The 24,646-nt window shown below is 45.5% G+C and overlaps 1 protein-coding gene across 1 annotated transcript; it reads right to left on the bottom strand.

Moving 5' to 3' along the window:
- Positions 1-1,340: 1,340 nt before the first annotated feature.
- Positions 1,341-24,326, bottom strand: aldh1a2 (aldehyde dehydrogenase 1 family, member A2). The gene is made up of 13 exons (XM_041894050.2): positions 24,107-24,326; positions 14,691-14,795; positions 14,068-14,208; positions 11,173-11,302; positions 9,680-9,741; positions 8,668-8,796; positions 8,282-8,395; positions 5,126-5,228; positions 3,692-3,876; positions 3,251-3,415; positions 2,860-3,017; positions 2,541-2,615; positions 1,341-2,341 (listed from the first exon to the last, which is right to left on the bottom strand). Exons 1-13 carry the CDS (start codon positions 24,227-24,229, stop codon positions 2,269-2,271), a joined length of 1,563 nt encoding a protein of 520 aa, XP_041749984.1. The 5' UTR covers positions 24,230-24,326; the 3' UTR covers positions 1,341-2,268.
- Positions 24,327-24,646: the final 320 nt, after the last annotated feature.

Raw genomic sequence — 24,646 nt, 5'->3', positions numbered from 1 at the left:
TAGAAACTGTTGCACAACATTCTAGTGAGAAGGATCAGACCTTTCCTGCAATCTCTTAGCTCTACGCATACAGTCCTCCCTCCTCCTTCGTGAGTGTTCATTACACACACAGTGCCGCAATCCATCTCACTAAAGCTAAAGCATGCCATGGTACAGTAGAGGGCTGAAAACAACAAACAACCTTTCAGGAGGAATGAAATAAAAGAGGGTCATGCTGAAGAAGACTCTGAGACAAACACTGAGACAAAAATGGATTGATTAGGTATGTGAGCACTTTGTTGATGGTGATGAAAGGAATAGCTTCTCCACTATGTGAGGGATGACAGGAGTCCAAAACGTGGTGCTTGAGAGATAAGGAGTTGTCTGAACAGCTGGTTGAATGTCCCTGTCAGTGTGTGGTTTGTTTCCAAGCTGATGTCCTTAACTGGAGGTTATGTCTGTGTGTCCCTGCCCTACTCTGATGTTCCCTGTTGAGCTAACAGAGTGCCGTAATAAGATGATCACTTTTTCATCATCCCTTTGGAATGACTACAGACACCGACAGGCAGGGGGATTGTGGGAAAATCCACCCTGACATTTCAAAAGACAATTGCCAAGGGAAGGCTTCAGCGAAGGGTGCTCACATCTGCACAACTCCTCTCCTCCAAGGCGGCCTCTCACACATACTCTGATTCTTAATCCCTTTCATTGGTCCCTTGGCTCCAGATCTCTTATTTTCATTGGTTCTTTGGCATATCAAATAGCAAATCTGTTTGCAAATGTATATGTGTACATGTCCAGAGAGCATAGTGTTTATAATGCTCCCGTGCAGGAGCTGCATGGAGGGACCTACCAGATGTATTGGCCTGTTATTTGTGTTATATCCTCAGGCCTGCATAATGTAGAAATATACCATTGTTTTTCATGGTATGAATGTTAAGATAAACACTAATATTCAAGACATTGTAATAATCACCAGAAGAGCATCTCTGTTAACTCTGTTACTGCAGTTGCAGTTTAGTGTCTTCCTCCTCAGCCATTACAAAAGGCTTGCACCAGATGCCTCGTTAAGAGAGTAAACTCCTCTTGTTTTTCACCATGAGTTACAACAGCAGCCTTCGTCCTGCTGATAGTTAAATATGAAACGAGACTTGGGGCCCTCCCTGTCTGCCCTCCTCAGATCTCTGGCCAGAACGGAACTGTAAATTGTGCGACCTCATGAAATATCTGAGCAATATGTCAGAGCAGAGATAGCTGGGACACGAATGTGGAAACTGAGCTTTGATGCAAGTGACACTGCACTATATCACAATATACAGTATGACTTCCCATGGCATTGAAACAAACACAGCCGAGCCAGGTTTATGAAAGAAAAAAAGTGTTTTACTGAAAAAATCTATGGTCCATTTTTTATATCTTATAATTTCATTGTACATAATTGTATAAACATGAACATAAATGGACACCGATAAGAAACTTACATTATGATTAAAATACATTACTCCTCTTCTTAGCAGGTATGACTAAAATGCTTTTAAGAGGTTAACCATTTTTGTTTTCACGTTTACATTGGTCATACGCTGACATACAGTGTTAAGTGGTAAAAGTTAAAATAAAAACATGAACAATTAGATATCAACAATAAAACATTCTAATTAACAGTTTCAATGGACTCATCCATTCATTTCTGAGGTTGAGAGCTTCAGTGGTCATGGAATGAGCTGATATGCTTCAATGAATGCTACCTGGCAAATCAACGCAATGATACATAATAACATACAGTATGAGGTTTGACAATGATACCCCACAACACGACCACACTGCCTCCCAACACGCTACAATGATTAGCTGACATGGGGCAAAGCAGGGATGGAGGTGCGGTGCTTCAGTCTGTGAGTGTCCAACTCCTGGGGGTTAGGGGGGTTTTGGGGGGGACGTGAACAGAGTAGCCTCTCCCATCGTCTCTCCGAGTGCTTTAGTGTGGTTAGTGGAGGAGGTGGGTGAGGGCAGTAGGTGGAGGAGAGGTGGAGGTGGGTGGTTTGGTGTGAACTTGAGACCGCCGGTGGACACCAGGCTGATGGAGACAGCTGATGTTGATGTGAGGACTGCCCATGGGAGGTGAGGGAGAGGAGGGGGCAGGGAGTTTTCACAGCCAATAGAGTTAGTTGCCCATGGTCATGGCTAGTTGGGATGATCAGTGTGTTTTACCACTACAGACAGACAGCCAGAGGGTCAGTGGTGCGCCTCAGAGGAAGTCCTCATCCACTACGTGTGGTGTGGCCGGCTGCCTTAGGAGTTCTTGGCTGAGATCTTTATGGTGATGGTCTTCACCTCTGAGTATTCCTTCAGGCCACAATCCCCCCTGCAAACACACACACACCATGTCAGTTTAAACACATTTCTAATGAACTGTAGCAAGCTTATTGTGTACAAAGCTTCATTTGGGAATATTTTGCAACCAAACTTTTCTCTATTGTAAGCACACAGTTTACATGAATACTTGCTTGGCTTTAGTCATGCACTTTCAGACAGTGGGCTAGGAACCAGAAAATAATACTTACAATTCACGCCCGTTACCAGACATTTTATATCCTCCAAATGGACACTGCGTGCTCAGGGCATTGAAACAGTTTATCCTAAGAAATACACAAAACATATATCAAACATCAGCTTTTGAATCTTCTGCTTTGTTTAATAATTGTATAATGTTGAATGGTAATGCTGTCAAGACTGGTTAAATTAAGAGCATGCTGAATGGAGTGTAGTTGAAAACTGTATGAGCTATCGTTTAAACAGCTACAGTAGTACGCGTCAACCTTTTATATGATCTATAGGGTTAACCAGGGACACATAGATAGCTATGATGATGAGAGGGTTTACCAGACGGTTCCAGCCTGCATGGCTGTGGAGATGGTCATGGCTTTGGTGATATCGCTGGTGAACACAGCTGCCACCAGTCCGTACTCTGTGTTGTTGGCCCTCTCAATCACCTCATCAATAGTCTTGAACTTCATGATCTGCTGAACTGGTCCAAAGATCTGGAGTGTACAGTCAGCAGTACGTGTAAGATGACATGATGAAACATTCCATGATGACATCCTTGCTTAGTCACACCACTAAGTATGTGGGGGGCGAGGCCATTAGTAGACATTTTAACTCATTTGGAAACCACCTTCCGTAAAGTCATAGGGCATGGGAAGTCATACTGTGTTCCAGTCATACTGTGAGTTTTAGTCACACTTTGTATCAGTCATTCAGTGTATCATCGTACCTCCTCTTTTGCAATGCGCATGTCATCCTTGACATTGGAGAAGACAGTGGGCTCGATGAAGAATCCTTTCAGGCCCAGGGCTTTGCCTCCACACTCCAGCCTGGCTCCCTCACTGATGCCACTTTGAATAAACTCCAGCACACGGCTCTGCTGCTCCTGGCTGATCTGGAGTAAGCGAGACAGTGAGAGGGAGGAGAGGAGAGGAGAGGAGAGGAGAGGAGAGGAGAGGAGAGGAGAGGAGAGGAGAGGAGAGGAGAGGAGAGGAGAGGAGAGGAGAGGAGAGGGAGAGGAGAAAGAAAAAAGTGAATATTTAAAATACAGTAAATAAAATACATTATATTTGGTCATGCACATATTGAGTCAATAATTGACATGTTTTGACATAGAGGGTATTGTTTGACTCCTCCCTCCCTTGCAGGGTCTATGGCCCTCCATCCTCACCTGTGGGCCCTGCTCAGTGGTGGGGTCGAAGGGGCTTCCTACTGTCCTCCTCTTGGCCCTCTCCACACTCCTGCGCACAAACTCCTCATAGATGGGCTCTTCCACGAAGATACGAGAGCCTGCAGTGCAGCACTGGCCTGCATTGAAGAACACTCCCTGGTGGGCCTGCTCCACAGCAAGATCCACTGAGGAAGAAGAAGAAGAGGAAGAGGGGGGCTCAGTATACAGTTCATTTTAGCGGTATGTGGTAGTATATTAGAACATATTGAAAAATGTTGCTGAAATTCCATATGGTTCTTATAAATTACATTCATTAAACACGAATATCATTAATGCACATACACTACACATGCACAAAATGTATTTTCCAATTATGGTCAGAATGTTTTCTACCACGGTCCAGCTATTCTCTGTGCTGTGCATTTGCTATCTGACACCTGAGAGACAGGCCCCTGCCGTGTCACGCAAGGGGTTAACGGAGCCTAGTGATTTATGGGTCTCGGCTGATGCAGGCGGCCGGGGCAGGTTCCATTCCCCTGATTTACGGGCCTTGGGGAGCCCCTCTCGCGGCTGCTGAAAGCATTTGAAAGCCCCGGCACCCCCAGTTCTGTGAGACACTTAGAGCTTACATGAGAGCCATCCATCCATTGGTTTTCACAGCCCTGTGAAGCCCAGCGGAAGCTTTTGAAGATGCCAGAGCTCTCACTCCATGTGGACACATCCACTGTCTCATTTTGCATGTCAGACTAAATTATTGGACAAAACATTGTAAATAATCCCCCCTCAGCCCTCTATCAAGGCAATGTCTTTAAGGCAGGGGTTCGCAAACTTTTTTGGCCCGCGACCCCATTTTGTTATCAAAACATTTTCGCGACCCCACCATGTAAAAATAAAGTGATGTAATCAACTGCCAATGTTTACTTTTTTAATTGGGGCTATGATAGTCTATTACAAACAGTCTGACAGTGCTTTTCACAGTATTTCAATCTAATGGAAGTATGGTTTGAAGTGACTGAAATGCATCAGAAAGGTATTGAGAAAGTTCAGAAGATCATCAGGCACACATTTTGTATGATCTTCTGTGTAGAGAAAAACATCATCATTGATGGTGTTCTTTTCCCCCAGTCTGATTTACTGCCTGGTCTTGTCCACTCTGTTCTAATGAGACCTGCATGGCTTGTGGCCATTGTAGAGGGAAACAGTGATGGGGCCATAATATTTGAAAGCTTAAAGGTTCAAAAGATAGAGCCACATTTGTAGGAAAAAAACAGAAACGGCTCTGTTTTTTACATCTAGCGCATATTTTATTTCAGCGTTTCTCTCGCGACCCCATTTTCAAATCAGGCGACCCCACATGGGGAACACCTGCGTCCATCTGGAGGACCACCTATGGGTAAACGGGAGGAACTAATAAGACAGTGTCATCAAACTTACAATCAGCGTCTGCAAAAATAATGTTGGGATTCTTTCCTCCTAGCTCCAGCGTTACTCTCTTCAAATTACTCTTCCCAGCTGCTACTTGGATCAGCTTGCCGACCTGGGGAGGAAACAGGGCTTGGGTTTAGTTTACTCAAGCAGACACAGGACGACCTGTGGCCAGATCACTAAATGGGATGCAGCCATTAAATAGCTTAGCAGGTTGGTTAGGCCCAAAACAGGGGACGCACCACTGGGCTCGCTGAAACACGAGTGTGCCAAACACACAGCCGAAATATCTATTACAGGTTCTGGGAGGCTTCAGCAGGAAAATAAAGTGATGTTTCAGCAGTGAACAGCATCTCTTGTTTAATCAAGCTCAGGAAGAAGCAACCACAGGTTGTGGTGGTGGCAGCAGCAGCCTGGGCTTGTGGCACATTGAATTACCTAACTGTGAAAAGTGGTAAAGTGGTGCCTGTTTGGTGTGATGTGGGCCTACACTGCCCTGGCTGGCAGCGCTGAATGCTGAGGATGATCTGAGGAGTTGGGAGTGTTTATCAAACAGCAGCAGGAGCTTTCCTTTCGACTTCTCTGTTCACAATTTCCCCCTCATCAAAAGTGCTGCTCTCACCATTATCCAAATACTGCTGAATTCCACAGCCCTTTCCCGTCTCCCTCCAGACTCACACAGTGGAGACGTGTAAAAACTGTGGTTCTCTAGTAATGCATGGCGTGAGCTCTCAGTGAAAATGAATCGCTTGCGAGTATTTGAGTCTGCCCAGCTGCTCTTATTATACTGATGTATTGTATTGACCCCAACATTATTTCTCAACACCATGAGATGAGATATACCCTCATTACATAGAGACAAGCCTGAGAAAGTGAGCGAGCAGTATTCATAACCATAAACTAACAAGCACACTTCCTGTCCACCCAGGAGTCACTGACACATATTATTTAGTTTTCCAGGAGACAGTGAGAAGACCAGCGCTGGGAGAAGATAGAGGGAGTCAAGGGAGGAGGAAAAAACAAATCTGAGACCCTCCCCAACACCCTCCCCCCAGTGGAAAAGAGCGATGCCTCGTCTCTTCGCACAAACAATGTTTAACGCTGGAATGTCTCCCTTTCCCAATAATGCCAGACTGCGTTACTCTGTGTTAGGACATGAGCAGGGCAGCCTGCTGAGTGTTCTGGTTAGAGTGGTAGAGCAGCTGTGTGATAGGGACAGCAGGACAAACCTTCCTCTGGCAGGCAGGCAGGCAGCACGCTCTCTAAAGCTGTCCTGGCTGTCGCTGTCTTTGATAGCGAGGCTCAAGGGGTGTTGACTAACATGACGTTAGTGTGCGTTCACTGAAGTGTAAAGGAAACACGCTGGGCTGGCTCCCACTTTGGCCACTACTGTGGAGAGTCACAGCTTCGTGTGTGTGTGAGTACAAGAATGAGGCACCGCTGTCGCAATGACCACCTGAAACCACACCACCCCTCCAGCCTCTACCCATCCACCCCTCTACCCCCTCCAGCCTCTCAGAGGATGCTGGGTCCACTGTCCCCTCTCGCCCGGTGTGACTGAGACCCAAGGTGACTCACTGTCTGGGCATCTACATTCTCTCACAGCAGCGCTTCATCCACTCTGTAATTGACTCCAGATCACAGGAAACAACAACAGAGAAAGCAGTTAAAGACAACTGGCCACTTTTTGGGGAAATGTTCTGTAACCGCCGATGGTAAAAAAGAGGAAGGCTAGTACGGCTGCCTGATAGCATGTGAAGTGATGGCGGAGAAGGCCCTGTGGATGTTCATTGGTTAGGTAATGGAGCATTGATCAAATGATTCAATGATTTAAGTTCAGGCTGCATGAATGGACTCTCTAAGGATCAATAGAAACCCTATTCACTCTCATTAACTTTATTACTCCATTCAGGTTATCATTAATAACAGTTCAGATGATTTGGACATCTGGATCGTTGTCATCCTTACAGTGCTTGACTGAGATGTTGCAACATTTACGTCAAAAAAAGTATAATAAGCAAATCCCCTTCATTCTCAATAAAGGCCTGGATTTGATTCAACCACAACATTTAAATAAATATTTTTCTCCATATTTTGAGCGTTTGCTTTGGTTACAGCATTTCTGTTTGTCCCCTTATCACCAATAGCAATCTATTATGTCTGCACATGCGTAGCAGGGTTGGTGGATGCTGAATACCACACAAACAGTCACTCTCCTCTCTTTCTCTCCAAACAAATTCCCAGAGTCAAAGCAGAGACACTATAAACTCTAGGGCTTCTCTAAACACTACAGAACCCTGTTTCATTTACGACATTTACACGTGATATATACGCAGGTCATTTCAAAACATATAAAATCCATCGATTTACGGCACTTCATAATTATGTTAAGATTACTGTATGTGCTCTTACTGACTGAGGGGGTACATTTGTATTAGCAATAACATATGTTTATAAAATGATCTACATTAATGGAATTGGCTGTCATTCTGACTGATCACACAAGCAGAGGAATGCATTACAACCACAACATCTCCTAATTCTCACTGCCTAACATGGTGTGCCCTTGATCATTCCTAGTTTTCCATCAACTTTTTTCCACTGTCTATGAAGGCGGCTGTTTTTCCTAGGGACCTGATAGACAACTCAATGTCTGTAAGGTACAGCAGTAGGTTGTCATTACACTGACTTTATGAAGCAGTTTGTCTGTGACTGGTCTACAACAGAGAGAGGAGACAGGGTGATACTGACATGAGATGTTAACAGAGAAAGGTGGAGGAGTGCTTCTGTATGTCTGTGTATGTATGTATGTGTGTGTGTGTGTGTGTGTGTGTGTGTGTGTGTGTGTGTGTGTGTGTGTGTGTGTGTGTGTGTGTGTGTGTGTGTGTGTGTGTGTGTGTGTGTGCACAGTGTAGATGTGTGTGTACTAAAGTCCTGCAGCAGACTGCTCACCTCTGATCCCCCTGTGGTGAGGAGTAATGACAGGGCAGGCAGCTTATGTAAGCCCCCATTTGTTTGTCATTTAGACTTCAATACAGGAACCCAATATCCCCTAATTACACAGCCCTCCATCTCTGCTGCTCTGCACATGTTGGTCACTGTGTCACTAAAGAAAGCAATATGGACGGTGGATTATCCGTCAATCATTTTGTTCAGGGAAATTACCTCAGTTGATCCTGTGAAAGCCACTTTGTCTATGCCCATGTGTGAAGCGATCGCAGCTCCTGCCGTTGGCCCGAATCCTGGCAAAATATTGACGACTCCCGGTGGAAACCCGGCCTGTCAAAACAATATGAGAGGAAACAAGCTTTAGAGGAGAGGACAGGAGAGCCAAGCAAAACCACAGGCAGTGTGGGGGAATCCGGACCCAACCCAACCTCCCTACCAGTAGACCAGAGAGAATGGACAGAACATCAAAAAGACAAGGGGCAAGAGAGACACACTGACTCAGAGAAGGGGAGAGGCCGAACACAGAGAGAAGACATGGAGGATGTGGATAAAGAGGCTCTAAGGACTGATTGGGTTACTGTGGTGATTGTGATGTACTGTACCTCTTTGACCAGAGATCCGATGTACAGGCAGGTGAGGGGGGTCTGCTCAGCAGGCTTCAGGACCACCGTGTTCCCACAGGCCAGTGCTGGACCTAGCTTCCACGCAGTCATCATCAGGGGGAAGTTCCACTGTAGACACAAACACCCCCCACACACACAAAAACACACACACAGAAACACACACACAGAAACACACAGAAACACACAGGACATCAGACATTTGACAAAGGGCGGTCACTCATACCCAATAACTTGTCACTGCTCTCCCTGCTCTCCCTGCTCTCCCACACATTCCGTGGTTTACCCACTCATAGACTCTCACTTTCACATAGTCATGACAGGAAATGTTCTCTCGCCCTATCTATTCTCTTCCCACATCACTCTGAGAAAACAAGGAAATTGCAAAACATGTGCAGTACTTAGAGCGCGTCATGGTACTACACAGGCCAGTGTTATTTCTACTTTACACTGAACCCCAGTAGGCCTCAGCACAGACCCACACACGCTTCCTCAAGCTCTTGCACAATCAATGCTGTGTTCTTACTTCTGTCCTCCTGTCCCTTGTCTCTTTCATAGTGCCCCCCCTCGCTCTCTTTCGCGCTCTCCCTCACTCCTCCCCCTCCCCTCCCCCTCCCCCTCTCCCTCTCTCTCTCTCTCTCTCTCTCTCTCTCTCTCTCTCTCTCTCTCTCTTTCTCTCTCTCCCCCTCCCCCCTCCTCCCCTCTCTGAGCTTACACTGACCTGGAACAGTCTCTTTCTCGGCCTGCCAACAGATTTACCCAAATATACACTCACTGATAAGCACGTCAGAGGCTTCCAGGAACCTGCACAATGTGTTTTAACAAAGGGGCTGACTCTGTCCCAGACCTCACAACCACCACCATCCCAACACCTTTCCTTCTATCCACCTCTCTTTCCATATTGAGTGGGAAGCTTTGCAGATGTGGGAGAGGGACTGTTTCATTTGTCCTCTGAGATTAACCATCTGAATAGAAAACAAACTGGAACACTCACAGGGATGATCTGTCCACACACTCCGATGGGCTCGTGTCTAGTGAACGTAAGATAGTCTCCATCTGTAGAGGAACACACAAGTACAAGGGTTAGTATCCTCTGCTATAGTTGGGTTTGGGGAAAGGAGCATGTATATGACATTTGCAGAGCAGTGACCGGATGACACATCAAAACACCAGGTGTCCTTGTTGTGCTTTTGACCAACACAATTCATCTTGACAATACATCACACAGCACCATTATTTTGTTACAGTACATTGAGCACAATTTTACGTGTGACTCTGTTTAAAGTCAGGAGAAAGCATTGGGTGTTAAATTGGAAGGAGATTTTCATTCCTTTTACATTGCCAGAGTAAAGGAAGATACTTGTTGAGGGTGTGCCATGTTTATTCGTTCCCTACAACAGTAGTAAAAACAATCGCTATTTAGTGGAAGAAAACGGAACAGTGTTTATTACAATAGAGCTATGTGATGTTCATGAGAACAGGATGGCTAAGGCTTCAGCTGATGAAACATTGCAGCCAGAGAAGAGGAGGAGGAGGAGCTTGGACCTGGAACTAAGGCCAAAGGGTGGACTGGCCAAGTGCTTCATCTTCCCTGGTGGCCAAGATAAGAACAACTCAACATCATCCAGGCCACAGAAACAGCTCTGTTTGTTTGCTCTGTAACACTACTGCACATTGGAATAGTGCTAAAGCCAAACCCGGAACAAGCTGAGGACTGGCTGGGTTTGGTGAAGAAACACAGGAGGGGCTTGAAGAGCGACATTTTACCAGACCACAGTGCTAGTCTCAGGAGGTTGTCAGTACTAGTACTGCTTTCGTAGGTCCTCTGTTTTCTTGGTTTCTAAACAATGACTTAACATGCCTGTTAAAAGAGTGTGGATGACTTATATAGACTCCCTGATGCCAGGCCCTCAGTGAGCAGACCCCATCTGGTCCTCAGGTGGATCCCTGAGAACCAACTACTACCCCAACACCACACCACCCCAACCCACCCAACCCCTCTCCCAGCTAACGGCTGCTCTATGACAAAGCTGGGGAGTGGCTGTCCTAACTCCAATAGACTCCCCGTCGCGGTGCTTTCAAATGGCTAAATTAGCCAGAACAGCCAGCGGTCCCTTGCACTTCAGTCCTGTCACTGGGCTCCACTGGTGGCAGTCTCAACAGGAGGGCGACCATTAAGGTTCAGATTTATAACTGGCCAGGGAGCAGCCATGTTTACCCTCACATCACCTCTGTGCCCTCAACACAGCTCATCTCCTGTCCTGCAGGCCCCCAAAGAGAAGCCTGCTGCTCCGCTTATCTGCTGCTAGCTAACTAGTAATCTTCACAGGACTCCTCCACCTGGCACTGGCATCCACCACATACCTCTGACCTGTAACATTCTGCCTGGGTTTTAGTTTGTTGAAATTGAAGAGAGAACTATAAGAATTCAATGTGCGTTTCGCTACATAACCCAGTGTTAGGAAGCCTGAGTTGGAATGGACTTACCCATTGGAATGGACGTTCCATGGATTTTGTCTGCGTATCCAGCATAGTATCTGAGCGTCTTTATGGTTCCCTGGAGGTCCACAAACAGGGTGGGCAGGAAAGGCTTCCCACTGTCCATGGACTCTATAGTCTGGAGAGAAAGGAGGGGGGAGGAATATATATTAAAACACAGTCTTTGTCTTTTTATTTCTTCCAAGAAACAGTGTGTCTTAACATTATCTCCGGGGTGAAACATGATACTAAAATAACATCATGCTACAGTGCCTATAAGTTATAAATCATCCTTTAAGTCTTAGGGTTATTAGGTTGATTTAACACTATTATAACCACATGGGCCAAAACGTAGTGCTTTTCTCCGGCATCTTTTAAAACAGTCCCCTTGTTTTGACATTTCTCTGTCACCATACTTTTGTTTGAAATCAGTTTTTTTACATTAATTATTGGAATCATATGCATGTCCTTTAAATTGAAGACATCTATTTTAATGTAAAGTGACATAGGATGTCTAGAAAGGCGCCTAAAAGATACAACTTATTCTTGTCATTATCTACAGTAAAAACAGTAAAACTTTATATTTTAAGGGGAACTGGTACTATGAAGATCCTTCTCTGATCTTCCATGGTACACTACATGACCAAAAGTATGTGGACAGCTGCATGTTGAAGATCTCATTCCAAAATCATGGGCATTAATATGGAGTTGGTCCCCCTTTGCTGCTATAACAGCCTCCACTCTTCTGGGAAGGCTTTACACTAGATGTTGGAACATTGCTGTGGGGACCTGCTTCCATTCAGCCACAAGAGCATTAGTGAGGTCGGGCACTGATGTTGGGCGATTAGGCCTGGCTCGCAGTCGGCGTTCCATTTCATCCCAAAGGTGTTCGATGGGGCTGAGGTCAGGACTCTGTACAGGCCAGTCAAGTTCTTCCACACCGATCTCGACAAACCATTTCTGTATGGACCTCGCTTTGTGCACGGTGGCATTGTCATGCTGAAACAGGAAAGGACCTTCCCCAAACTGTTGCCACAAGGTTGGAAGCACAGAATCGTCTAGAATGTCATTGTATGCTGTAGCGTTGATTTCCCTTCACTGGAACCAAGGGGCATAGCCCGAACCATGAAAAACAGCCCCAGACCATTATTCCTCCTCCACCAAACTTTACAGTTGCCACTATGCATTGGGTCAGGTAGCGTTCTCCTGGCATCCGCCAAACCCAGATTAATCCGTCGGACTGCCAGATGGTGAAGCTTGATTCATTACTCCAGAGAACGCGTTTCCACTGCTCCAGTGTCCAATGGCGGAGAGCTTTACACCACTCCAGCCGACGCTTGGCATTGCGCATGGTGATCTTAGGCTTGTGTGCGCTGCTTGGCCATGGAAACCCATTTAATGAAGCTCCCGACGTCTGTGGACTATTCACGAATCGTTATTTGTTTTGTTGTTTTCGTGTTTCGCTTTAATTAAATAAAGCATCATGTTCGTGCAACACGCTGCGCTTTGGTCCGCTTCCTGTAACGACGATCGTGACAGAAAAACCCACCACAACTGGACCAAGCAGCGAGTTGAGGAGCTGAGTGACGAGGGTTGGAGACAGAGGAGCGAGAGGTGGGCGAGAATGATGGAGGCCTGGCCCACGGGGAGGAGAGACCCCCAGAAAATTTTTAGGGGGGGGCTCACGACGTCGGGGCAGCAGGAGGCCGCGATGGAGCGGCCCAGCGGGTTGCCAGAGGAGGCCGCCAGGTTACGGGGGCCACTGGTCGAAGAGGGGATGGAAGGTGGAGAGGCACGGCGAGAGGTACTGGGGTGTGTTACCAGTCCGGTCCGGCCCGTTCCAGATCCCGATGTAGGGCCAGTGGTGTGTGTCCCCAGTACGGTCCGGTCCATTCCTGCTCTCCGTACCAAGCCTACGGTGTGCGTCGCCAGCCCAGCCCGGCCGGTCCCTGTTCCACGCACCAAGCCCACGGTGTGCGTCGCCAGCCCAGCCCGGCCTGTCCCTGCTCCACGCACCAAGCCTACGGGGTGCGTCGCCAGCCCAGCCCGGCCGATCCCTGCTCCACGCACCAAGCCTACGGGGTGCGTCGCCAGCCCGGTCCGGCCTGTTCCTGCCACTCGCACCAAACCTACGGTGCGCGTCGCCAGCCCGACCCGGTCGGTTCCTGCTACTCGCACCAAGCCAGGGGTGCGAGTCGTCAGCCTGGTTCGGCCCATTCCTGATACTCGCACCAAGCCAGGGATGCGAGTCGTCAGCCTGGTGAGGCCCATTCCGGCTCCACGCACCAAGCCAGGGGTGCGTATCGTCAGCCCGGTCCGGTCCGTTACTGCTCCACGCACCAGGCCAGGGGTGCGCATCGTCAGCCAGTTCCGGGTCCGTTCCTGCCTCACGCGCCAAGCCAGGGGTGCGTCGTCGTCAGTCCGGTGCCTGATCAGGTACCGGTCAGCTGCTCCACAACGGAGCTGAAGCAATCCGCTCCGTCGATGTCCGACGTACAGTTCTTGTGCTGTCGGTCCCGTTCTGTGAGCTTGTGTGGCCTACCACTTCACGGGCTGAGCCGTTGTTGCTCCTAGACGTTTCCACTTCACAATAACAGCACTTACAGTTGACCAGGGCAGCTCTAGCAGGGCAGAAAGTTGACGAACTGACTTGTTGGAAAGGTGCCACCTATGACGGTGCCACGTTGAAAGTCACTGAGCTCTTCAGTAAGGCCATTCTACTGCCAATGTTTGTCTATGGAGATTGCATGGCCGTGTGCTCGATTTTATACATCTGTCAGCAACGGGTGTGGCTGAAATAGCCGAATCCACTAATTTGAAGTGTATATAGTGTATGTCTCTTTGAGCATGTTGCTAAAACGAAGAAGTCCGGGATCTGGACTTTGAGCACTGTGGTAGACTCACTGCTAGATAGGCGCTGTCCCTCTCCACCAGGTCAGCCAGTTTAGCCAGCAGTCTACCCCTTTCTGACGCGTCCATCCTCCGCCACACTGAACCCAGGGTGAAGGCCAGCCGGGCCGCCTGCACCGCCTTGTCCACATCAGCCTGTAGAAGAAAAACTGTTTAATGATTGAATCAGCCTGAGATAGAGAAAGAGAGAAACCGTATCCAGTACACAGTTTTGTCTCCACCTCCACTGAGACAAATAAATGTGTCTGTCTATTCCGAATGATTCTTAATGGATCTTCCATTAGCATGTTTAAGGCTTGTTCAGTTATTCCACACAGAGGTGCTGATTTAGGGAAGGAGAGAAGGAACAGCCGAGCCAGAGAACCAAACCACATTAGACTAATCTCCACTCCCCGTTTGCTTTCCTTATTTTTTGGACACATAACTCACACATGGACAATGCATGAAGGAGACGATGCCAGCGCAGAGGTGGTAGGAAACAGTTGTGGAAAACCCAAGCGCAGCTCTGTCTAACAAACATCTAATCCTCAAACACTCCAAGGGAAAATAAGCGTGTTTTCATTTCTGAAAATATAAGAAATGGGGAACTACAGATTTGTTTTTATTTTCTACACTACCTTCTCTGCTTCTTGGACCTCACAGATCTGCTCTCCGTTGGCGGGGTTATAGACTGGGAAGGTCTTTCCGCTCACAGAGTCTTGCCACTCATTGTTGATGAAAATCTGCAGGGAGAAAAGATGCAGCATTCAGTACACAGGATGGAGAGGCCCATGTGAGAGGGGAAGTATGGTTCTAGGAGCAGCTCTGTTTCTCTTCAGAGCCCATTCAGCCATTCCTGCTTTAAAGAGGCACAGGGGCCCTGGTATAACATTTTACATGTGCAGTTTCCTCAACACACAAATGCTCAATCAAGACAGAAGTATTTACCTGATCAAATAAGAAATGTGCTGTTAAAAACCATTATGTGTTTTATGATTAGATTATTGGGATCTGTTTGAGAGGGAGCATAATTGCAATGTTGATGTCCAAAGTGGATCATTGGCATTGTGTGTTTTATTATTTAATAAAAATGATTTGTTTTATCACATGTTACCGTGGTGCAAATAAACCAATAATCTAACTAATGGTAGTTCCTGAAAAAACAGTCTAGTGTGAGTGGAGCCTGGCTCCTACCAGTGCCTCTCAGTTATTGTGTAAAGGAGGGAGAGAGGGAGGGAGAGAGGGAGGGAGAGAGGGAGGGAGGAGGGAGGGGGAAGAATCTGTGGAAATGTGGACAGAGATTCCTGCCTGCCCGGCATGGCTCTCTGGGGAGTACTCCAACATCCAGACAAAGAGGTGGGGGAGAGATAAATCCCTATCAGACACCAGACACCCCCTCACTCTCTCACACACACGCATACACGCACACACCCACACATACACATATATACACACACACACACACACAGAGAGAGATAGAGAGAGACACACGTTTCACAACACCGCTGCTCGTTTATGAGATCATAAAACACAGGCCACACTTGGTTTCTGTGATACGTTAAAGCAAGCCGTCCGTTAAACAACCACCTGGGATTCCAAACTGACTCTTTTCAAGCTCGATAAAGACCCAAAGAAAAATAAATGTTTAGACAAATAACTGAAATGGGACATATCTCAAGGAATTGGCCTGAGTGAATGTGTTTAATAACAGAGTCATCTGAGCTTTTTTTTTTAAGCCCCCTTACAAACTGACCCAAGATGCAAGGTGTGGTTTCATCATACAAATGTGACGGATGTCTTATGTAAGACTAGGGTAAATAGAAGATGTCTCAGTCCCGTTGGCTTATTGACATGTTTGGGTCTATCACAGCGACTCCTCAGACACTGTTTTTAATTGATGTCAGTCTGTCTGATAGATGGGGTGTTAAGAAAACATCTGCTGGCTTAAATCCTCCTGTATACACATGTGCTCTTACCATACTTTTATTTGAGAGGGAGAAAAGATTCACTGAGAGCAGAACTGAAAGCAGGGTTCAAGTGTCCTGCTGGCCTAGGCCTCTCTAGCGCTCCAACATGTTTACCAACGTAAACTTAGAGGCTTAAGTACAATTTAATTGGCTGTAAACTGTGAGGAGTGTTTACTTTAGGGCAGGTATAAAATGCCAGCGCACTTGGAAACGATTCAAGACTCAGCACACAGACATCACCCCCACTCCCTCCCACACACTCTCTCCTGCAGTTGGCTGCTTTACAAGAAGAACCTTGCACATGAATAACTCATGTTTGAGTGTTTTAGGTGTTCGGTATCTGCCTGTACCACTCTGCGGGCCATACCATACAGCCTTGTATACCACTTCATTGATCTGTATTAGCCTGCCCTGAACGCTTCCCCACACAGACAACAGATAGAAACAGGTCCACTGAGGGTCCTCATCCAACACATCACAGCACAACACACAAAGTGGGCCCACAGCCATTTCAGACAGCAGAATCGACACAGGCCCCCAGTGGGCTCTCTCTCAGCCACAGCCCAGCCTTCTCAGTGGGCTCTCTCCCAGCCCATCCAAGCCGAGTGTTCTCAGGCGCCTTCCATCGGGGGCCACCTTTAATCTGACTCTCATTAAGAGCACTTCATAAAAGTGTCAGTGACGACGAGGAGCTGAGGGCCTGCTACAAAAACAGAAAGCCCTATAGAGCACGGAATTAGTTTTTAAATTTATAGGGGCCACTGTAGTGGAACGCCCTAAATCAAGGGAGCCCCCTGACAGCCCCGACAGTCTGAGCAAGAATGCAGTCGGTGGGTAGCTTTATGCACGGCGTAACCCCTCTCACAAGGCACCGCCGAAGGAGAGGGGATAAAACAGGGGAACAGTGGACCAGGCCGCCATCTAAATCATGGCTAGAAAAGGACAACCATCAGCCACCGTTTGGCTCGGCCCTCTCGGGGCTCAGGGGGCTGTTAGACTTTTGTCTCGTCCCATTCAGAGAGTTGATTAACACGACAAGGCTGCACACTAAATCAACTCTCAAGGTTTCTTAAAATTGCTTTTAGGTTCATTTAGAAACAAAGGGGGAAAAACAAGGATGGAAACTCAAGTGCAAAAGTGCAAATTTTGAAATGATGTGTTTTCTTTTTGGTTTTCCCATCCCCCCGTGGTGTCCTTGCTCTCACCACACATGGCGGTTTCATTTGTATAGAAATCATTATCTCCATATAAGTACTCACTGCCTTTGATAATAAGCCATTATAAATAAACTGACCATGTCTTAACCCAATAATGTCTAGCAAAATGAAGAAAAAAAACTGGTATGTCAGTCCCAAAGCCTGTTTTAAGATGATAACTGACATGAGAAAGTTATATGTTGTGTTTATTGTGCAACTAGGAAAGAAAACAAGTGGTGGGACCCAGACTGCTCACAGTACACCAACATACAGACAACTGCTAAAAATGCATAGAACCTTGACACTGAATGAAACCAATCGATTTGTGTTCACGAGGAAATGCTTCAAGCTGTGTGGTTTCTTATTATTTGGTAAACACGCAGGCCATTTTGGTATTACAGAAAGTTGGCAGAGTTTGTGCTCCCGGTGCAGCCGTGACATCTGATCCTCCTACAACACAGAGAGAGAGAGCTGCCTGGCGTGGATGGGAACTGGACAATCTGCAGATAGGTCATCACTTTATGCATGGGCCACAGGACAGCTGCAAACATTTAGCAACCCCCAATGTTTTTCTGTTAAAACTGTCAATCTCACAGTGCTGACAGTACTTGTCTGTTTGGCTGATGAAATGATGAAACATGCACGCCTGAAGCCAACGATGAGCATAAGGCTACAGAATACACGTTTCTGATCACATCAGTGTGGCTCTATTGTTCACTATAAAGGGCTCAAAATGTCACTATCAAAATACACTCTGCTTATGTACGACATGCTCTCAATGCAATGGGACTAGGTGGTTATCATCTCGACCGAGCAAAAGGTAGAAATATAGGGGAGTCCCCTGGGAATACATGTGCAATCAGAAGACATTGAGAAACTAAAGAGTAATGTTCCATCCATTCAGTGAATTCAAGGAGCAGTCCTGCTGATCCATTTCTCATCTGCCACTGTGCTCTCTCTGGAGGCTGCTCCACAACTGCACTAGGGAGTGAGGGCAGGCAGGGGATGCCAAAGTACTCACTGCAGCCAGCACAACATCTGTTTGGCCTCTAGCGTCTTCTCATGGCTCACACGCTTAAGGAATATTTAATGGCACTCATTTCTCGTCCATTTTCGGGAGGCAGGAGAGAGTAAAAAACATACATATATGTTTATACACAACAGGCCAAGATTCCACAGCCAGACTGATCCCGATCAGGGCACCTGCAGCTCTTGTCTGCACAGGAAGTTTCATATCCTTTCCTATCACAGGACCTCTATTTCCATTCTGTTTTCTGGATCTGTTTCAAGACATTTATAATTACTACTGTTACAAGCGAGGGGAGAGCATGTGAAACTGGAGCCCAGTTGGTGTTTTTTCCCCAGTCCACCTGACACCATAGAACCTTCATGTTTTCCATTCACACACCCGGAGACAATGCCACCCTGCTCTCCTGGGTGTTGAGGGGACGACCCCGCTGTCACCGACTGGCAAACATCTTTGTCTTGACTGTGTGTGTGGTGAGAAAGTTGAATCTGTTCCCCCTCACTCCTTAACGCGAGAAACAGAAATTCAATAAGAAACTGTGTTTGAATATGAATTGTCATTTGTTCAAATGGATGAAACATGCGGGAGTTGGAGTTGGGCAGCACAGCCTCTTCTAAGCCACCATGTGGTGCCAATGTCTACAGAGTCTGAGATTGACGCTTTCACTGAGGTACACTGAGTTTGTCTTTCAATCAGCTTTATCATCTGTGCAGATTTCAAACATAACATTTATCCTAATGAAATAAATATATGCGTAAAGAAATAGCCTAATTTCATAAAATAATATTATGGATATCAAATCCCAGATTTTCATAAAGACATAAGCCTTTAAGACTGAAAGACTTAACCATACTTTTCTAAGGGTTCAAATGATTAAATGATTACATTGGTGTAATAATCTAATATTCTATTTTTACACTACATTCTGTCAGTGGGAGAAATAACACAAATAAATTTAATCTGGGTAGAATATAACTACATCTTAAAGTGATCCACTAGTGATAAGGGGTGACTTGGGCCTTGGTGACTGTGACTTAATGTCTGGCAGACTGCTGCTCTCTGTGTATCTAAGACTCTCTAGAGAGGAGAGTTTTTTTATGGATATCAGAGGATTTATGGAGCCAGCAGTTTTTCACAATGACACCATAAGGATTTACACGTTCCATGTCAACCGGCCTGAAGACTTAAGGTATAGAAGTTAATGGGATAACCTCCCTGTCACCGGTCTTCCTTAAAGAGTGATTAAGAGACAGGCGATGCGATGTTGACGCCTCTGCTCAGACGATAATTTACACTCACTGCACAAACAGCCATTTCACACCGACGGACATTCATGGTAGCGCAAGCTCACCCTGTCACAACCAGGGATGTGTATAACTGAGTTTGTGACCGTGTGTCTGAGAGAAAGAAGGGGGGAGAGTGTGAAACGAGAAAAAGAGGGAATGGGAGAGAGAGAAGAAGAAATAGAGAACGCTCACTGTGCTAGTTGTGATAAATCATTCAGGCTCCCAGTATCCTCTACCTTGGGGTTTGTTTGATGTTCATCGCAGTAAGATGGCGGTTTTGAAGTGGAAAACTCCAGAAGTGCAGGTCAGGCTCTGGCAAGGCAGGGCACTGACCCACACTGTGAGACAGGCCCATAATTTACACCCCAGTGGACAGCACCTAGCATTGGGGAGCCCCAGCCTTCATCTGTACTATCTCAATCAGTGACGGATTGATGGGGCCTCTTTCATTCATCCACACTGTTTGACTGACTGGACTTCTCCTCACAGATTAGTTTACAAAACCCTTCCTCGCTTCAATAGACAGGTTATATGTTCCTATTAGGGCCAAAAGTGGCAGCAATTGCACAATGAAAAACAACAACAACAGTTAGCGTAAGTCAATCTGGAAAATAAAAGCCATTATTTACATTGGGAAGCTATATAATGAGCAAGGCAACTGCGTCTAGTTAAAGTCTGGTATGTTTGAACATTGTGATGGTTGCATACGCATAGCTCTTCCTGTTTTCACTGCATTTGACACAGTTGAAAATTAAACCCTATTTGGATTACGGCCCAAATTCCTGTGTCAGGATTCACTGATTTAAAGTCCTCATTCCCCACAGTCTATGTATGTTTACAGGTGTAGGATATTAATTTGAGCACCCTGTTCCAGGAGAACTTCAATGCAGGAAATGTAAAACTTGTGGTGTATTTGAGGTTTAGAAAGGCTTCTGAAGTTTGTAATATCCATTTTGAAATTTCAGACTTGATTTTCCCTTACGAAAAATATACCAACCCCTACAAAAATGTCCATGAATTATAATCCACATAATAATTCACATGTCCTGTTGCTGCAGGATTATTTTCCTGCTGTAGCAAACTGGCTCAAATCCTACATCTGTATCAGTACACTAAACTACAACCGTGCTACAGTGACTCCAGTTTACCATTAAATTCAGTTACTTCTGTCCTACTGACAATGAGGAATCCCTGGTAAACAATTAGATAAAAAAATGATATACCTTGGCCGCTCAAACATTATTCAGTGTCATACACACTAAGTATCAATTCAAACACATTTTGTGAACTCAACTTTGCATTTCCAGGTGTCTCTCTCAACAACTTGAAGGAGAATGTGCCAGAAATGCTCCTTCCCTCCATCTCTAAAGATTTATTCTTCTAGGTGTCTGGTTTAACGACTCCTAATCATTGAGCGGTGTGAGAAGCCACCCTGGCCAGAGAAATCACCCACTAAAACCCTGAGAACACTGGCTCTGTCTCCATTCATTAGCTATACACCACACAGTTTCTCCTTCTCCTCTCTCTCCCCGCTCTGCAAAAAGCTAAAATCATCAATAAATGCCCATCAGGGTAGGCTAATTTATGGCTTCCTTCGTGGTGCTATCAGCCCTGCGGACTACCTCACAGACGGAGAGCTCTCAAGCCGACTCTCCTGTGACCATTCAAAAGCTATGTTTTTACACTAGCTTACTACCCAGCTGGTTTCAGGCCACAAGCTATCGTGAAGTGGGGGTAGGGTGGATGGAGGAACCGAGACCCAAGCACCCTCTTTTTACGGCTGTAGCTACAGGAGAACGGGGGTGTGAAAAAAGTGAGATTTTTTTATAACAAAGCTAAGGGAGACCTGAGCAGACCTTCCAAAGTCTCACTGATCTGCACAATCCCACGCAGGGAGGGAGATAGCTTAACTGACACATTCACACAAATGTCTCTTTGAGGGCAAACAGTTCATGGCTCAGTGAAAGGGACATGGGGCAAAGCGTCTATGGCGATAACACCTCTCTAGCTCACACCTCTCTACAGTCACTGTTGGTACTAAACATACTATGGGCATATCTTCAGGGACACACTATTGGTAACCTTCATGTGCAAAACATACTGTTGACTGAAAAAAATGCATGTACATGGTGACTATCTCAAACTGTATTCATATTCACTTATCAATTATCATGTTTTACAGTAAGTAGAAAAAACGTCAACAGGCTCAAACTCATGTGAGACCAAGGAAACTATTCTAAACCGGAGTGTAAGGACCAGCGTTACAAGCGTGTTCATTCTCAACTCTCTACTGGACGTCTGGCTGTAAAAGGCAGAGGCACATCACACAACTAGCCTACAAGGAGTGGAAGAGTGTGTAGGGCTACACAGAGAGCATGTGTCCACAGTCCTGAAGGCCAGATCTCTCCTAGCTATAGACTCTGCTCACAGTGTTCATTCTCCCCCTGGCAGGCAGGTGGTGGGGTGGATAGAACATGAACAGGGTGTGAGGAGAGGAGAGCCTGCGTCAGGGGTGCCCATAAATCAGAGTTCTCCTGCCCCCCATGTCCACCAAACCAACAGGGACTGGATGATTCAAATTCCTGGGGGTTAATTCACCAAGGCCTGTGCTCCCTAAAGTTTGTCCTATACACTCAACCCTTTGCGTGCATTCTTTTAAATAATACTAAGCATGAGGGAGGTAGAGTGAGCGGGAGAGAGGGAAGGAGAGCTGATAGCATGACTGTGCACATAAGGCAGGCATGCAAAACCAGCTCTCCTCTTATGGCGAGTAGACCACTGTAAGTTGCTTGTTCCCTCAGTGAAGTGCCCTTTGCACTTACAACAACGAGGTGTGCGGCTAACACTGATTACAACACTGTACTTACATATTGTGCTGTTATTGTGCTGTTATGGTGCTCTCCTCAATAAGACGTGCCCTTTACTCTCACTCATGGCAATAAAAGCATTGGATTTCAAACTGCAGAAGGAACCATGCTACAGCAAACAGACAAACAGCCACATATTATACATGTTTGGATGGTGACTAGTAGTCAGGTCCTACTGATTTGATTAAACATATATCAGCATTGAGTAAAGGGGAGTTGAGAAATATCCTATACTGGGCCTATACTGACATCACTGGGCCTATACTGACATCACTGGGCCTATACTGACATCACTGGGCCTATACTGACATCACTGGGCCTATATTATTCTCATTAATGTAATTGTCCAAATTAAAATGTGTAAACCAAGAATGACCAAAAACATGACACTTTCAGAGGAAGCCCTTGGAGTCTGATTCCTGATATAATCAGTCTATTGCTGTGTAGGCCTAATTAAACGCCCATAGCACCCATAATAACCAACCACAAGTGTAATGCACAAAAATCTATTAAAATACCCTTCAAAGACAGTTGCTAGGCTATAGCCTACACATAAAAATAAAATATGTAGGAAATATTAGACTCTTCACATTTCATAGAGTGTTCTTGCGTAATTTTGCATGAGGTCAGAAGGGTCACGCAGTCTTCTAAGGACAATAATGGACTAGAGCACAAACACTTTGCAATTAATTCTGTGAATCTAATAATTTATTCTGAATCACAGTGAAATTAATAGAATTTACAGCATGCGTAAGGGGTTCTGAAACCAGTTAAATTGCTTCTTACGCCGCAAAGAAACCAAGACCCTCCTCATTTTACGCTCAAGCTTTGATATGGTTGAATACAATTAGTTTAAATACATATTTTGAAACGAAAAAAACACACTTAAGATCAAATATGATAATATGGCTATCAAATGTATATCAGACCAAACCATGGATTTTTACAACAACAAAATTATCTTCCAAAGTGAACATTTTCAATGTAATCGTCTTTTGAAATCACAGCAACAACGTATTTTTTCTAATTTTATGCAAGTGATATAAGATACCTGGAATCATGTTTCTAATCAATAACTGGTTAATAACATGCGATTATTATCAATCACATAACGGCAGGTTAAGGGACGTTTATTCTATCTGGACGGAATTGCGTAACGACAACATTCTATCTGAAAGAATGCTGACCTTTACTAAATGACTGCTGTCACCTGTGATAAATACTATTCATTGTAGCCACTGCAGATGACATACAGACTATTTGAGTCACGGTGAATATAAAAGTGAAATAAAAACCACCTGTGCAATATAATTATGTTGGCAACACTGTTAATCATTCAAACATATCTTGGAAATGACACTCGATGTGGCCGTATGTGATAACTTTTAGAAAAGTTTCGCACAGACTGTATGCCACATGTTGATGATTTGTATTCTATGAGTTGAGCAATGAATGTGAGCAAAGATCTTAAACCAATTTTACGACGGCAAATCCAGAACTTGAATTAACATTTTAAACCTGACTCAATCACCTGTACTGTGCGCAAAGACATTGGCTAAATTGGACAGTTCCACACATTTAAAATTGTGCGCTATCTATCATCTACAGACAAATACCATTCGGGGGAAAAATATATTCTGCATAAGAGAAGAGATATGATACATTGAACATAAATGTGACTCGGAGTAAAATGTTATGTTGTTTCACAGACCTTGGTGTACTTGATCTCCGCGTTGGGCACCGGCGAGGGCATCATCTGGAGAGATGCCATGAGCGCAGCGGCATCAGCGTCGGTCTTCACTTCACCAGGGAGTTCGATTTTACTGGAAGTCATCGCGCCTGCCTCCGTGTGTCTGTTGCAGATGCGTCTTCGTTTTTTCTACTGATTTCTGATTAGGACTTTGGAATCCTTCCTGTGTTTATAACCAGGTGTCAGCCGCGGTCCATTTTTATTGGGTAGAGAACAGGGCCGTCCTCCAGATAGAATTAAAATCTAGCTTAATTTACATAAACAACCCCAGCCGTCCATGTTGGGGAGGGAAACTACTTATCACAATGTCTCTCGTTATAAGTCAAAAGGAAACGCATTGAAATTGACATTTCATTTTATCTGTATTGAATAGATAGACCCAGTTTAAACACACTGACTTACATTTAAGATATTATAATCAATATGCTAATACAAAACGGCATCAGAATAAGATGTTATATTGAAGAAGTGGTGCTTGTGGTATTTACGAGAGAATTAAAC

This window comes from Coregonus clupeaformis, chromosome 1, assembly GCF_020615455.1.
Source record: "Coregonus clupeaformis isolate EN_2021a chromosome 1, ASM2061545v1, whole genome shotgun sequence".
Classification (NCBI taxonomy): Eukaryota; Metazoa; Chordata; class Actinopteri; order Salmoniformes; family Salmonidae; genus Coregonus; species Coregonus clupeaformis.
Note: the sequence above shows the minus strand (reverse complement) of the source record. Positions and strands in the feature narration are given on the sequence as shown.